The 14,695-nt window shown below is 44.1% G+C and overlaps 1 protein-coding gene across 1 annotated transcript in view; it reads right to left on the bottom strand.

The window, feature by feature from the left end:
- Positions 1-4,622: 4,622 nt before the first annotated feature.
- The window catches only part of Eef1akmt1 (EEF1A lysine methyltransferase 1), a 19,928-nt gene continuing 9,855 nt past the window's right edge, over positions 4,623-14,695 (bottom strand). Inside the window, exons 3-5 of the mRNA XM_052191346.1 lie at positions 12,465-12,547; positions 5,553-5,833; positions 4,623-4,909 (exon numbers count right to left, since the gene is read on the bottom strand). Of these exons, the coding sequence (XP_052047306.1) occupies positions 4,773-4,909; positions 5,553-5,833; positions 12,465-12,547 (501 nt within the window). The 3' untranslated portion in view covers positions 4,623-4,772. The remainder of the gene's footprint in view (positions 4,910-5,552; positions 5,834-12,464; positions 12,548-14,695) is intronic.

Below are 14,695 nucleotides of genomic sequence, written 5' to 3'. Positions count from 1 at the left end.
ATTAAAGGCATGGACCCGGCTCCAACCTGGTTCTCAAGGCCTCTCTTTTTCTTCAGAGTAGTTGCACAGCTTCTTCTCTTGAATGAAAAAATGCCACTTATAGGACAATTCTGTTTCTTATCTCTCTGCTCTTAGCTGTTCACAAATTCTTAAATTGGACATTTCATTTCTACACATAATTTGTCACTTAATGTTTGTTTCTCACTTAAGGAATTTGTGGCAAATTGGTTTACATGGAAACAATAAGGGAGGGACTATTGCTTAAAGAACATTTTAGACAATGTACAACATGTGCCCAAGGACTAGATGCCAGAGCAGCGTCTGCCTGGACAAGGTGTCCAGCGGAGAAGCTGGTCAGTGTGGCGGGGATATGTGACATCCTTTTGGTCAAAGAAAGACATCTGTGATGGTTTGTATATGCTCGTCCCAGGGAGTGGCTCGTTAGAAGGTGTGGCCTTGTTGGAGGAGGTGTGTCACTGTGGGGTTGGGCTTGGAGATCTTCCTCCTAGCTGCCTGAGGATGCCCAGTCAGTTCCTGGCTTCCCTTGGGTAAAGATGTAGAACCCTCAGCTCCTCCTGCACCATGCCTGCCTGGATGTTTCAGCCTTGATGACAATGGACTGAACCTCTGAACCTGTAAGCCAGCCCCAATTAAATGTTGTCATTTATAAGACTTGCCTTGATCATGATGTCTGTTCACAGCAGTAAAACCCTAACTAAGACAACATTCTTTCCCAGATAGAGGGGTTTCCTCCTCCTCCTCCTCCTCCTCCTCCTCCTCCTCCTCCCCCCTCCTTCCCCTTCCTCTTCTTCTTTTCCAATTTTGACATGATTGTTGGTCTCAAAAGTTACCAAACCACAAGGTGATCTTGTGAACCCTGAACTCATTTCCCACGAAGGGGCAAAGTACAGAAATTGGCAACACGGCCGCTCTATTAGGAGCAGGATTTTTACAGTGGGTAAGACAGGATATATCAAGGGGCATCTGGAGGAGTCCAGAGCAAAGGAAAGAAAGCAGACTGAACACGTCCAGGGCTGGGGAAACGGAGAGAGTAATGGAGTTAGTAAGAGACAGAGCACAGGCAGACAGCAAGAGAGTAGAGAACCGCAAGTACCTGGACAGCGAGAGCTCGGGATGGACGGACCACGTGGATTATACAGAGGATGAGTGGCTGGGGCACGGACTCCTCTTGGGGATGGAAAGTTGGTTCCACAAGTTCCTGAGGAAAGCTGGCTATTGTCTAAGCCCCAGAAATCCTTCCATTGTCCAGCTAGAGTTCAGTTCTTGACGTATGGAGGGAAGGCCTGAGGCTTTGCACCCTGATAGTATGTTGGGTAACTATAGTGTGACGTCACTGACTGTCTGATAGTATGTTGGGTAACTATAGTGTGACGTCACTGACTGTCTGATAGTATGTTGGGTAACTATAGTGTGATGTCACTGACTGTCTGATAGTATATTGGGTAACTATAGTGTGATGTCACTGACTGTCTGATAGTATGTTGGGTAACTATAGTGTGATGTCACTGACTGTCTGATAGTATGTTGGGTAACTATAGTGTGACGTCACTGACTGTCTGATAGTATGTTGGGTAACTATAGTGTGATGTCACTGACTGTCTGATAGTATGTTGGGTAACTATAGTGTGATGTCACTGACTGTCTGATAGTATGTTGGGTAACTATAGTGTGACGTCACTGACTGTCTGATAGTATGTTGGGTAACTATAGTGTGATGTCACTGACTGTCTGATAGTATGTTGGGTAACTATAGTGTGATGTCACTGACTGTCTGATAGTATGTTGGGTAACTATAGTGTGATGTCACTGACTGTCTGATAGTATGTTGGGTAACTATAGTGTGATGTCACTGACTGTCTGATAGTATGTTGGGTAAACTATAGTGTGATGTCACTGACTGTCTGATAGTATGTTGGGTAACTATAGTGTGATGTCACTGACTGTCTGATAGTATGTTGGGTAACTATAGTGTGATGTCACTGACTGTCTGATAGTATGTTGGGTAACTATAGTGTGATGTCACTGACTGTCTGATAGTATGTTGGGTAACTATAGTGTGACGTCACTGACTGTCTGATAGTATGTTGGGTAACTATAGTGTGATGTCACTGACTGTCTGATAGTATGTTGGGTAACTATAGTGTGATGTCACTGACTGTCTGATAGTATGTTGGGTAACTATAGTGTGATGTCACTGACTGTCTGATAGTATGTTGGGTAACTATAGTGTGATGTCACTGACTGTCTGATAGTATGTTGGGTAACTATAGTGTGACGTCACTGACTGTCTGATAGTATGTTGGGTAACTATAGTGTGATGTCACTGACTGTCTGATAGTATGTTGGGTAACTATAGTGTGATGTCACTGACTGTCTGATAGTATGTTGGGTAACTATAGTGTGATGTCACTGACTGTCTGATAGTATGTTGGGTAACTATAGTGTGATGTCACTGACTGTCTGATAGTATGTTGGGTAACTATAGTGTGACGTCACTGACTGTCTGATAGTATGTTGGGTAACTATAGTGTGATGTCACTGACTGTCTGATAGTATGTTGGGTAACTATAGTGTGACGTCACTGACTGTCTGATAGTATGTTGGGTAACTATAGTGTGATGTCACTGACTGTCTGATAGTATGTTGGGTAACTATAGTGTGACGTCACTGACTGTCTGATAGTATGTTGGGTAACTATAGTGTGATGTCACTGACTGTCTGATAGTATGTTGGGTAACTATAGTGTGATGTCACTGACTGTCTGATAGTATGTTGGGTAACTATAGTGTGACGTCACTGACTGTCTGATAGTATGTTGGGTAACTATAGTGTGATGTCACTGACTGTCTGATAGTATGTTGGGTAACTATAGTGTGACGTCACTGACTGTCTGATAGTATGTTGGGTAACTATAGTGTGATGTCACTGACTGTCTGATAGTATGTTGGGTAACTATAGTGTGATGTCACTGACTGTCTGATAGTATGTTGGGTAACTATAGTGTGATGTCACTGACTGTCTGATAGTATGTTGGGTAACTATAGTGTGACGTCACTGACTGTCTGATAGTATGTTGGGTAACTATAGTGTGACGTCACTGACTGTCTGATAGTATGTTGGGTAACTATAGTGTGACGTCACTGACTGTCTGATAGTATGTTGGGTAACTATAGTGTGACGTCACTGACTGTCTGATAGTATGTTGGGTAACTATAGTGTGACGTCACTGACTGTCTGATAGTATGTTGGGTAACTATAGTGTGATGTCACTGACTGTCTGATAGTATGTTGGGTAACTATAGTGTGATGTCACTGACTGTCTGATAGTATGTTGGGTAACTATAGTGTGATGTCACTGACTGTCTGATAGTATGTTGGGTAACTATAGTGTGACGTCACTGACTGTCTGATAGTATGTTGGGTAACTATAGTGTGACGTCACTGACTGTCTGATAGTATGTTGGGTAACTATAGTGTGACGTCACTGACTGTCTGATAGTATGTTGGGTAACTATAGTGTGACGTCACTGACTGTCTGATAGTATGTTGGGTAACTATAGTGTGACGTCACTGACTGTCTGATAGTATGTTGGGTAACTATAGTGTGACGTCACTGACTGTCTGATAGTATGTTGGGTAACTATAGTGTGATGTCACTGACTGTCTGATAGTATGTTGGGTAACTATAGTGTGACGTCACTGACTGTCTGATAGTATGTTGGGTAACTATAGTGTGATGTCACTGACTGTCTGATAGTATGTTGGGTAACTATAGTGTGACGTCACTGACTGTCTGATAGTATGTTGGGTAACTATAGTGTGATGTCACTGACGTCTCTGTCCTTGGATGCCACTTGGAGTCAGCCAGATTCACGTGCATGATGTAATGTGATCACAGATTTGTGAGGCTACCACAGGACGGACAGAACATGTCAGTACCACAGAGAAGGCCCCTTGTGGCCACACTCAGCCTCCTTTGCCCACACCCGTGCTAATCCCAGCACTGCTCTGCTGTTCTCCATTCTCAAGTATCGTGTGGGCTTCTCCACCTGGCATGACATCCCTTAAGAGCTCTCCAATTCGTACACACCCCTGCTTTTGTTTGGAGAGTCTCTCTCTGTGACCCGGACTGGACTCAAAATCCTCCTGCCTCAACCTCCCTAGTGCTGGAATTGCAGACAGTTGTCCCTTGGCTTCCGTGTGGTCTTCTGGAGTACGGAAGGATGTAGATAGCTGTAAGAGCCAGGCTCCAGCACACCCCAGGTCTGTTGCGTGGTTAGGAAGTTTGGCTTGGCACTGCCATCCTTTCCCGGTCTGGGATGAGGCGCCTCATCCTGGGATATCAGTGCTACATTCACCAGAGCTCTCAGAGCTGAAGGGGAAATGGGACGCAGGAGGAGACGGATGGAACGCTGGCCGTGGACCGTCCTGCTTCATGGAGGTAGGTCAGGTCTCCGAGAAGTTGCCAGAGCCCTCAGCCCACTGGGCAGGCAAGAGCCTGCCATTCTGGTTTCACACGTTGAACAATTAGACAGCTTCCAGCATTTCTCTTCAGTCTAAGTTCACAGATCTGGGTTGGTGTAAGAATCTCAACCTCATGATAGAATTAGCAATGAGAAGTTTTATTTTATTTTGAAAAATAAGCCAGGGGAGTCCCAGCCAGGGCAGGGAGAGGAAGTCATGATGTTTCCACAGGATGAGAATTGGGAAATGGATGTGGAGTCCTTTATTAAAACTGTTGCCATGTGAATTTAGGCTTCACAGTCCAGCCCAGACTCATAGTTTGTATAACAGCGGAACTCATTGGCCAAGTTTCGGGAATGCTGTGGAATAAACTTGCACATCTTCACACCTAGGAGCCGAGCTGCCTGCTCTTCCATGATGGCTCCTGCAAAGAACAGACCAAGTGAGCTTAGAGTCAGAAGCGACCCTAAGCATGGCCGGTCGGAGCTGCGAGCGGGCCCTGATGAAGGCCCCGGAATATCCCGCTGCACACAGGATACAGCCTTTACTCCCTCTATACTTGCAAAGTGTGTGCTTTCCCCACTACTTCCTGTTGTGGGTCTGTGTGTGTTGTCGGGTGCACAGGTGTTCCATGTGCATGTGTGCCCATAATGGTGGTGGCTAGACAGAAGGAATAGCTAACATGTATCCACATGTGCACAGGTCAGACCATGTTAAACACTTTATGTGCCTTACATCACTCGATTCACAGTGGCCCTCTGGGGCACAGAGACGTCACATAACTTGGTTAGGTCATGCAGTAAATATGCAGGATGCAGTTCCAACATTTCTGGGAACTCTTTTTTTTGGGGGGGGGGGGGAGGTTTCGAGACAGGGTTTCTCTGTGTAGCCCTGGCTGTCCTGGAACTCACTCTGTAGACCAGGCTGGCCTTGAACTCAGAAATCCGCCTGCCTCTGCCTCCCAAGTGCTGGGATTACAGGCGTGCGCCACCACCACCCGGCCTTCTGGGAACTCTTAAACCCAGCACCTGACAGAGGCTCTTAGAGGATGTGAAGGCGGCACCTACCTGTGCACAGCAGAATCTTGCCGCGTGTCAGGAACTGGATTGTTTCCGATGTCTTCCTGAGACATTCCTCAGACAGGTAAGGAGGGTCTGCAACCACGATGTCGAAGCTCTGCGAGTTGATTCTCTCAGGCAGCTCCCGGGGGTTGTTGTAATCGTAGAAGATAAATTCATCTCCATATATGGCGAATCTTCTGTCGTATTCAAAGATGTATGCAGAGATGTCCTCCCTACGAAGCTCCCGGAGCTTCTGGTACACACTGGGCGCGCTCACGCATGCGATTCTGGAAGCAAGTACATACCGTGAGGTGAGGTCAGGAATGGGGAATGAAAACTTCTTAAAAGTCTCTGTGCTCGGGAATTGTTTGTTTGCTTGCTTTTTCTAATTCTAGAAAAAAGGTATTTTAATTTGGTTCCACTTAAAACTTAAGCTTATTCTGTACCCCATATTAACCATATTTTCACATACAGGAAATTTACATACATCCAGTTGTATACAAGCTGTACCACCATATAATACACCTGCATCCATGTGAAGTCTATGACATATTTTACTGTATGTATCTGTGACTTTTGCATCTGATCCTTTTCTAAAACAACTAACATGTAATATGCTTATTCCCTAAGAGGCAGATTCCATGAATGTTTGTTAGGCTCTTTCGAAGGCACTATACGTAAGGACCCGGCACATCTCCTGAAGGCTCACCCCCTTAAGCTGCATGGTTTCCAGTGTATAGGTTTTGGGAAGGCTGCCCTGTTTACTTTGTAAGTCATTTTTGTCAGTTCCCATGACTACTAGGGCATCAAGTACAGTGCCCATTTTTCATGTTGGATGAAATTACACCAAAGATCTCAATTTTCCTTCCAAATGTCAGTGTTTGTAAACAGCATTTATTACAGATGCTCAAACTTCAAGTTTTCTTGGTGAGAGCAACAAATACATTGGACACAAGGATGGAAAGGCCAGACACCCGTGCTATATATAAAGCCACTAATAACGGAATTCAGGTTAACACTGGCAGCTGCCATTTTCACCCTTAGTTCCTCAGGGGTGAAAAAAACAAAACCATGAAACAAAAACCAAAACCACTCCAAATATTAAGTGTAGGATTTATAAACTCATCAGCTCTATCTCTTAGAAAGAAACTCTTAAGATGTCTTTCTTGCTAATATAGAGACCAAAATTTCCTTGAACAAAGTAAGCTCACATTTTCTTAAAGGAAGTAACGGTGTAAGTAAATGTTAGCAATGTTTAAAGAAAAGTTTACAGGCTTCACTCCTCAGGGACCTAGTATTACAAGGCTAATTCCAGCCAGGCATGGTGGCACATGCCTTTAATCCCTGCACTTGGGAGGCAGACGCAGGAGAATCCCAGTGAGTTTGAAGTTAGCCTGGTCTACAGAGAAAGTTCCAGGATAGCCAGGGCTCTGTTACACAAAGAAACCCTGTCTCATAAAACCAAAACCAAACCAAACTAAACCAAAAAATTCCTATAACTCACAATTTTGAGGCTGAAAGACTATACTTATGTTTATGGAAAAAATAGAAAAAGTATCAAGGACACATGATTAACGTTAGACATGGATAACCCAAAGCCTGAATGCACCTATTATTTCAGGGTGAATTCTAGCCCAATCTTAGTTTTGTTTGTTTGTTTGTTTGTTTGTTTGAGATGGGATTTCATGTGTTCCAGGTTAGTCTCAAACTCACTACTTAGCAGTGGTGACAATGAACTTCTGATCCTCCTGCCCGCACCTCCTTAGTGCTGGGGTTACAGGTGTGCCACCACCCCTGCTGTCTTGGGTGTAGAACTATAGGTGACTCTGGGAGAGGACTGGGCCCTGGACTACAAGGAAAACAGGCTAGACTTTCTAGCCTATTCTCTCTCTCTTTTGTAACTTCTAGATTTGTGTTATATACATGTCTTACCAATTTAAAAAGACTTAAGGGCCAGAGAGATGGCTCCACAGGTAAAGCATTGCTAAGGAAAGCCCGAGGACCTTATTTTGCATGCCTGGAACCCATGTAAAGTAGACGATGAGATGGAGACCCAAGGCTGGTCCCTGGCCTCCTCGTGTGTGCTGTGGTATGCTTGTACCCTCACACAAAAACAAGTATACACACATCACATATAAACAGTACAGACAGAAACAAGTATACACACATCACATATAAACAGTACAGACAGACACAAGTATATATACATCACATATAAACAGTACAGTCAGACACAAGTATATACACATCACATATAAACAGTACAGACACATCACATATAAACAGTACAGACAGACACAAGTATACACACATCACATATAAACAGTACAGACAGAAACAAGTATATACACATCACATATAAACAGTACAGACAGACACAAGTATACACACATCACATATAAACAGTACAGACAGACACAAGTATATACACATCACATATAAACAGTACAGACAGACACAAGTATACACATATCACATATAAACAGTATAGACAGACACAAGTATATACACATCACATATAAACAGTACAGACAGACACAAGTATACAGACATCACATATAAACAGTACACACAGACACAAGTATACACACATCATATATAGAACAGTACAGAGAGAAAGAAGTATATTTTGAAAAGGAGTTAATTTTAAACTTAAGCTTCTAAAATGAGATATGTTTCTTTCTCCTTTTTTTCTTTCTTTTCTTTTTAAAGAACTATTTATTTGTTTTATGTGTGTGAGTACACTATCACTGTCTTCAGACACACCAGAAGAGGGCATCAGATCCCATTACAGATGGTTGTGAGCCTCCATGTCAGTTCCTAGAGCACAATGCAGGGCGTCTGCAAGAACAGCTAACACTCTGTGAACTCAGGACATCTGGAAGAGCAGTCTGACTAGTGCTCTTGACCGCTGAGCCATCTCTCCAGTCCTCCTTTTTCTTTTTAAAGACGTAAAATCTTTTTACTTTATATGTATGGTGTTTTCTGTGTACCACGTGCATACCTGGTGCCCATGGAGGCCAGAGAAGGCACTGGATCCTTTCCAACTGGAGTTATAGATAGCTGTGAGCTATGTGGGTGGTGGTTTGAATCCAGACCCTCTGAAAGAGCAGCCAGTGCTTTTAACTTAACAGCAAAGCATCTCTCCAGCCCTTCTTTGTTTTGTTTGTATGTTTATATGTATGTATGTATGTATGTATGTATGTATGTGTGTGTGTGTGTATATTTGGGTGTGTACATGGATGTGTGTACATGAATGCATACATAGTCTTCAGAGGCCATTAGAGAATGTCAGATCCTTTGGAACTGGAGTTATAGGTAGTTGTGAGCTACCATATCAGTGCCTAGAACCTAATACAGGACCTCTGCAAGAGCAGCTAACACTCTCAACTCCTACCTGTCTCTCCAACCTGACATGCTTTTTACAGAGGCTGTGAAGGTTTTATAAGTCAAGTACTCATGCAACAGACAGTAAGCTCTCCTGTGGTTATGTGTAGTGCCTGGGAAGGGCATGTCCCCCTTGTACAATGCCTTTGCAATGGGCAAAAAGGCAGAAGGAGCCTTGAGGCAGGAGAGAACCCTGCTCCTCATGAAAATAAGTAGAGGTTTGTGACAGTGGAACCAGAGGGACTGCATGCAGAAACCTCCTTGGCCAGGCCCTGCAGGATGACTTCACCCCAGTGCCTGGCTCCTCCTCAGTGGCAACTTTACTGTGCAGAGAATAAGCCCTAAGTGGGAGATCTGTGCCATCCTCCCTCAGGGGAAGAAGAGGCTGGAAGACTGTAAGAGCCAGGGGTGGTGGATGACTACAAGAAAAGTGTTTTCTGAATACAGGATAGTTAAAATGCAAATTCACAGCACTAGAGACAGCATGCTCAAAACCGTTACCGAAAGCTGGGTGTGGTGGCTCAGACCTCTGTGAGTTCAAAGTCAGCCTGGTCTAATGCATCGAATTTCAGGACAGCCAGAGCTCTACAATGAGGTGCTAACTCAACACATAAACAAAACAACAGCAAAAGGATATGTGCAGGTTCAGGCCAGACACAACTCTAGTGCAGAGAGGGGGGTGGGTACCAAGTTCCACCTCTAGCTAAGGAGCTGACAGCTGCTGGACTCAGGAGTGTCAGCTTTCTTTAAGGCCACAGCCCGTAAAGGCTGAACACACTCCAGTGAAGGCCATATTCTATTCAAACTGTACCTGATGGCTTAAGAAAAGAAAAGAAGACATAAAATTGGGTAGGTGGGGGGGGGTGGGGATGCCTGGGAGGAGTAGGCTAGTGAGTATAGTCAAAATGCCTTATACACAATTCTCAAGGAACTAATAAAAGTAAAACAAACAAACATCAAAACTATAATCCAAGAAAATAAAGAGTTTAAGAGTAGTTGCTCCCAGATGTGTGACCACAGCTGTGATGCTGAGAGTCACAGGGGAGGGGCACACAGTACAGCCCACTACATGTTGTCTTTACAGTAAACACTAACTCACCTTTCAGGAAAAAAAGGTGTCAGGCTTGGTAGTACACACCTAAAATCCAAGCACTTGGGGTAGGGAGGCAAGAAGATGAAAACTCTTAAAAAGAAAAAAGTTGTGTTCAATTAAAATGTAATGGTAAAGCTAATAATTAATGGGAAAACCCAATGTATCTAAGAAAATATTATTCCCAATTGTTATCGCTTTAACCTTAAATGTCCGTTAGAGATAAACCCTTGGTCTCTGGCCATTAGAAGGGCTGAGAGGGGGCTGCGTCAGTGGGAACGTGCTTCCTCAGCACCTCTGCCATAGGTGCTGCTTCCCAAGGCCAGCTCACCGTGACCAACTCCTGAATGAGCCAATATCTCAAATATTTATCAGCAGCTGAAAGCCAAGAAGCTAAGACAAGACAAACAGCAACAGAAACTCAAAAGACAGAAAATCTAGACTTGCTAAGTGGATGCTGGGAACATACTTATTTGGATGTAATCCTTCATCCAAGTCTCTTAAGCAAACAAGTAAAATTTCACTTTGTTTTGTTTGGGCAACATTTCTGAGAGCAAAGGGACAGAAGAGAAGGTGAGGACGTGAAGAGCAGACAGGGGTAAAGTGCTGTACTTAGGAAGCTGAAGAGCAGACAGTTGGCTCAGTTGGCCTGGCATTGGCAGCCAGGGGAGTTGGGCAGTCCCTGGCTTACGTCGAAGCTCCCCCAAGGGGCTCAGGGTAAAGCAGACCCAGGAAACTCAAGACCTGGGAGTGAAGGTGGGGCTAAAAACAGAAGTTGTTCCGAGATCTATTTAAGAAACAGCTTGTTCCCAGGATTCTCTTTCATATCCCCATGTCCTACGGTAACTGGAAAGACCTGGAGGAATGTTCTGTGGCTTGGCGGATGCTTGGAGGGAAATGCCCAGCACAGAAGACAGAATGGTTCTCTCTAGTCCTCTCACCTAGAGGGCTAGGTGTAGCTAGTGGAGAAACATGCAGCCAAGCAAGGTTCTGGGCTCCAATTCCAGCTCCACAGCAGGAGAAGTTAGAAGGGACCAGAACACAAGCACCAGGTGTGTGTAACCTCAGGCAGGAATCAGGGGAAGCCTGCCTGGACGCTGGATGGACTTAGAAGCTGTCGGGGAAACAGCTCATCCTGATCCCCTCACTACAGACGCCACAGCTCAAAGAGGGACTGGGAGGGCAACTCACTGGAAGATGCTGAAATTACTCTCCAGGCCAAACAGAAAGAAGAGATGAGGCCCACCCTTAGGCATACTAAGGGTCCCACCCACCCTTAGGAATGAAGGAAGAGGCAGGGCTCGCAAATGTGCCAGGAGAACACCTAACGTCCAATAGATATCCAATATCAAATAATCGGGAAAAATCACTTCAGTGTTGACTGAGAAGGCGTGCAGGAAGGAGACAGTTCTCAGGAGTTGAAAGCTTAGTATCCAGTCAGGGTGTTATTTTGAGGGGAAAGTGGATACTTTAGTAGAGGGGTACAGCTGGAGGAAGCAGGTCACTGAGGACAGTGGGGAGGACAACAGGTCATGTCCCATCCTCAAGGAAGACAAGTTCCAGGACGAGCAATAGGAATCAAACACACACACACACACACACACACACACACACACACACACACATACCAACAGCAGTAGCAATAGGTGAAATCAAAGAAATAATTTAAGATAGCCTCAAATTAAGCAAAAATAAAAGGGCTACATTGGGGCTCCCTTGGGTCAGTGCCATAGAGGAAAGTTACACATCAAGACATTGAGAATTATATGTAAGCACACTTATATATAAGACATATAAGTGTGCTTACATATAATTAATAAAATAAATCTTAAAAAAAAAAAGAAAGAAATCCAACATTCAAGTCGGACACTGTGGATACAGAGGCAGGCAGCTCTCAAGGCCAGCCTGGTCTACAGTGACAGTCCCAGGACAGCCAGGACTACAGAGAAACCCTGCCTTGAAACAACAACAAAACAACAACAAAAACAAAACCCAACATTCAAAAAGAAAAGAAATCCAACATCCTTTTGAGTATTTGTAGAAACTGTGCTTCCTCCATCCCTACCCTTGGCATATGTAGAAGTTTCTCTAATTCCTGGTTCTCAATGTCTTTTTTTTTTTAAAGGATTTATTTATTTATTATATGTAAGTACACTGTAGCTGTCTTCAGACACTCAAGAAGAGGGCATCAGATCTCATTGCGGATGGTTGTGAGCCACCATGTGGTTGCTGGGCTTTGAACTCAAGACCTTCAGAAGAGCAGTCAGTGCTCTTAACCGCTGAGCTATCTCTCCAGCCCGTAATTCAGACTTTTAAGAAACTATCTCATTTAGGAAGGATATTCAAATTATTCATTTATACACCTGTGCTTCCTAAGTGACATGACTGTGTTTCTATGTGTTCCTCAAACAAGAGAAAAAGAAATGAAATTTGTATCTCACCTGCCGCCTTCCCCAGCAGCATCGATCGCTTCCCGTGCAAGTCGCAAAGCAGTGTCCTGACTGTACCAGAACTGGCTCAGCTGCTGTAACAGGAACAGGTGACACCATCTTAGAATTCATATACACTTCTTTCAACTCACACCTCCTAAATACTGTACGAATGTTTAACTTGTCATCAATTCACATTTCATTTAAGTTGTTTAAAATTGGTACAGTTCCCCACTGCACCAACAGAATCCACGCACTGAGTATCAAGGGCTAATATCACAAAGCTAACACCAGCCCATGCTCCCCTGATGGCAGCCCCACCTGAACCGGATTCAGCTTCAAGAGTAGACCACCACCAAACACATGCAGAGGCAGAGGAGGCAGGGGAGGCAGAGGCAGAGGATGCTGAAGATAGCTGTGGCTGGTTGGTAGTTTCCAAGGCTTCCCTTGTCTTCACCTCCTCCATGTTTCCCAAGTTACTGTCTTTGTTCCTTGTTACGAGTTGCTTTAGTTTTGCTGTTTTTTGTTTTGTTTTTAGGATTTATTTATTTATTTATTTATTTATTTATTTATTTATTTAATGTATGTGAGTACACTGTTGCTCTCTTCAGACACACCAGAAAAGGACATCGAAGGTTGTGAGCCACCATGTGCTTGCTGGGAATTGAACTCAGACCTCAGGAAGAGCAGTCAGTGCTCTGAGAAGTCTCTCCAGCCCTAGTTTTGATGTTTTGTTTCATTCTGACTGGTGACTTTCCTTACAGTTTTGGTGGTCCTTACTTATGTATTTATATTTATAAGGGAAGGATGGTGTTAATGTGAAAAAGCAGTTTGGTTTCCCTCTGTGATCAGCCCATTTCTCCACCTCTTTCCCTCAGCCCCTCAGAGGCTGACTTCACAAGTGTGATCTATCAGGCCTGGCTAAATGTTTTTCTTCTTCCTTTGGACTCCTGAAATTAAATTCAGTGCCTTGTATGTGCTAGGTTTATCTGGAAGGGTTTACTAATCATGGTCCGTATTACTCAAAACAAGGCAACCTTCAAAATTATGACAACTAAATTTGCTATTCAAAATCGCAAATGGTATGAAAGTACGCAAAATTCTTTAAATCAGTAACATTTTCTGACTAAGGAAACCAGGATGCTTAGGAATTTCACATTTAGTTTACATAGCATTGGCTGAATTTTTACTTATAAACACTAGCTTCAAAATGTTTCTGAAGACAGAATTCATGTCTGTATCTACATGCTTCTCCATGGACAAGGGACATTATGGAGCCTGATTTCACCGCATCGCAGAGGGGGGGGGGGGGGGCTGAGTCCTAAGCGCTGCCTGCAGGGAGGCTGCAAACAACTCTTCCTCGTCACATACTATCTATCAGTGGCCTACGGTTTGGTTTTCCTTGACATTCTAGAAGAAAATCATTTTCTTTTCTTTTTCCTTTCTCTCCTTCCCCTACTCTCAATAACTATTGATCCTTTGAATCCTGCCTCCAAAGTAGCAAACCAAAGTCCTGCTTCTGTACTATAGGAACTCAGCTTCCTAAGCCAAGAACCTCTCCCCCAAACTACCAACCACATTTACAATGAAAGTTAAGCCTCTAAGACCATGTCTCCTTGCTTTTAGAAATCTTCCATTTCTTTAGTTCTTGGTTTCTTTGGTCCTCTCGCCCCACACCTGTCACTATGTTTAGAACCACTCTCTAATCATCTGTTTCTACGGCGCACACTCTGCTCTGACACATGCCTTCTCCCTTCATCTCCTGATGTCGTTGGAATCCACATTTTGGATAACTGGAACCAATGGTGTTGAGCTAGATAATATACCAAGAGTACATTCTTTTCCAGTGTGATCACTGGTTTCTCCTAGTTAACATGTGTGCATGACTGCCACCTCCTTCCCTCCCTCTCTCCCACCTTCTCCCTATTACAGTCAGCGTCTTACATACACTGGCTTTGAACTCCCTATGTGGCTTGAAACTTCTGATTCTCCTGCTTCCCCTCCCACGCTCTGGGATCACAAGTGTGGGCCATCAGGCCCCTCGCTCAGTACTAGGGATGAGTCTGGTTTCAGAAATGCTAGGCAAGAACTCCACCATGGGCTGCGTGTGTGCAGTCCTTAGTCCTCAGTTCTCAAGCCCTCTATTAGCCTTTGAACTGCAGCCTCTTCCGGCAGGTCCTCCCTCATTCTACTTTGTCCCTGGAGTGCGCTCTCTCTCTCTCTCTCTCTCTCTCTCTCTCTCT

Source organism: Apodemus sylvaticus, chromosome 8 (assembly GCF_947179515.1).
Source record: "Apodemus sylvaticus chromosome 8, mApoSyl1.1, whole genome shotgun sequence".
Lineage (NCBI taxonomy): Eukaryota > Metazoa > Chordata > Mammalia > Rodentia > Muridae > Apodemus > Apodemus sylvaticus.
This window is presented reverse-complemented; position numbering and strand designations above follow the sequence as displayed.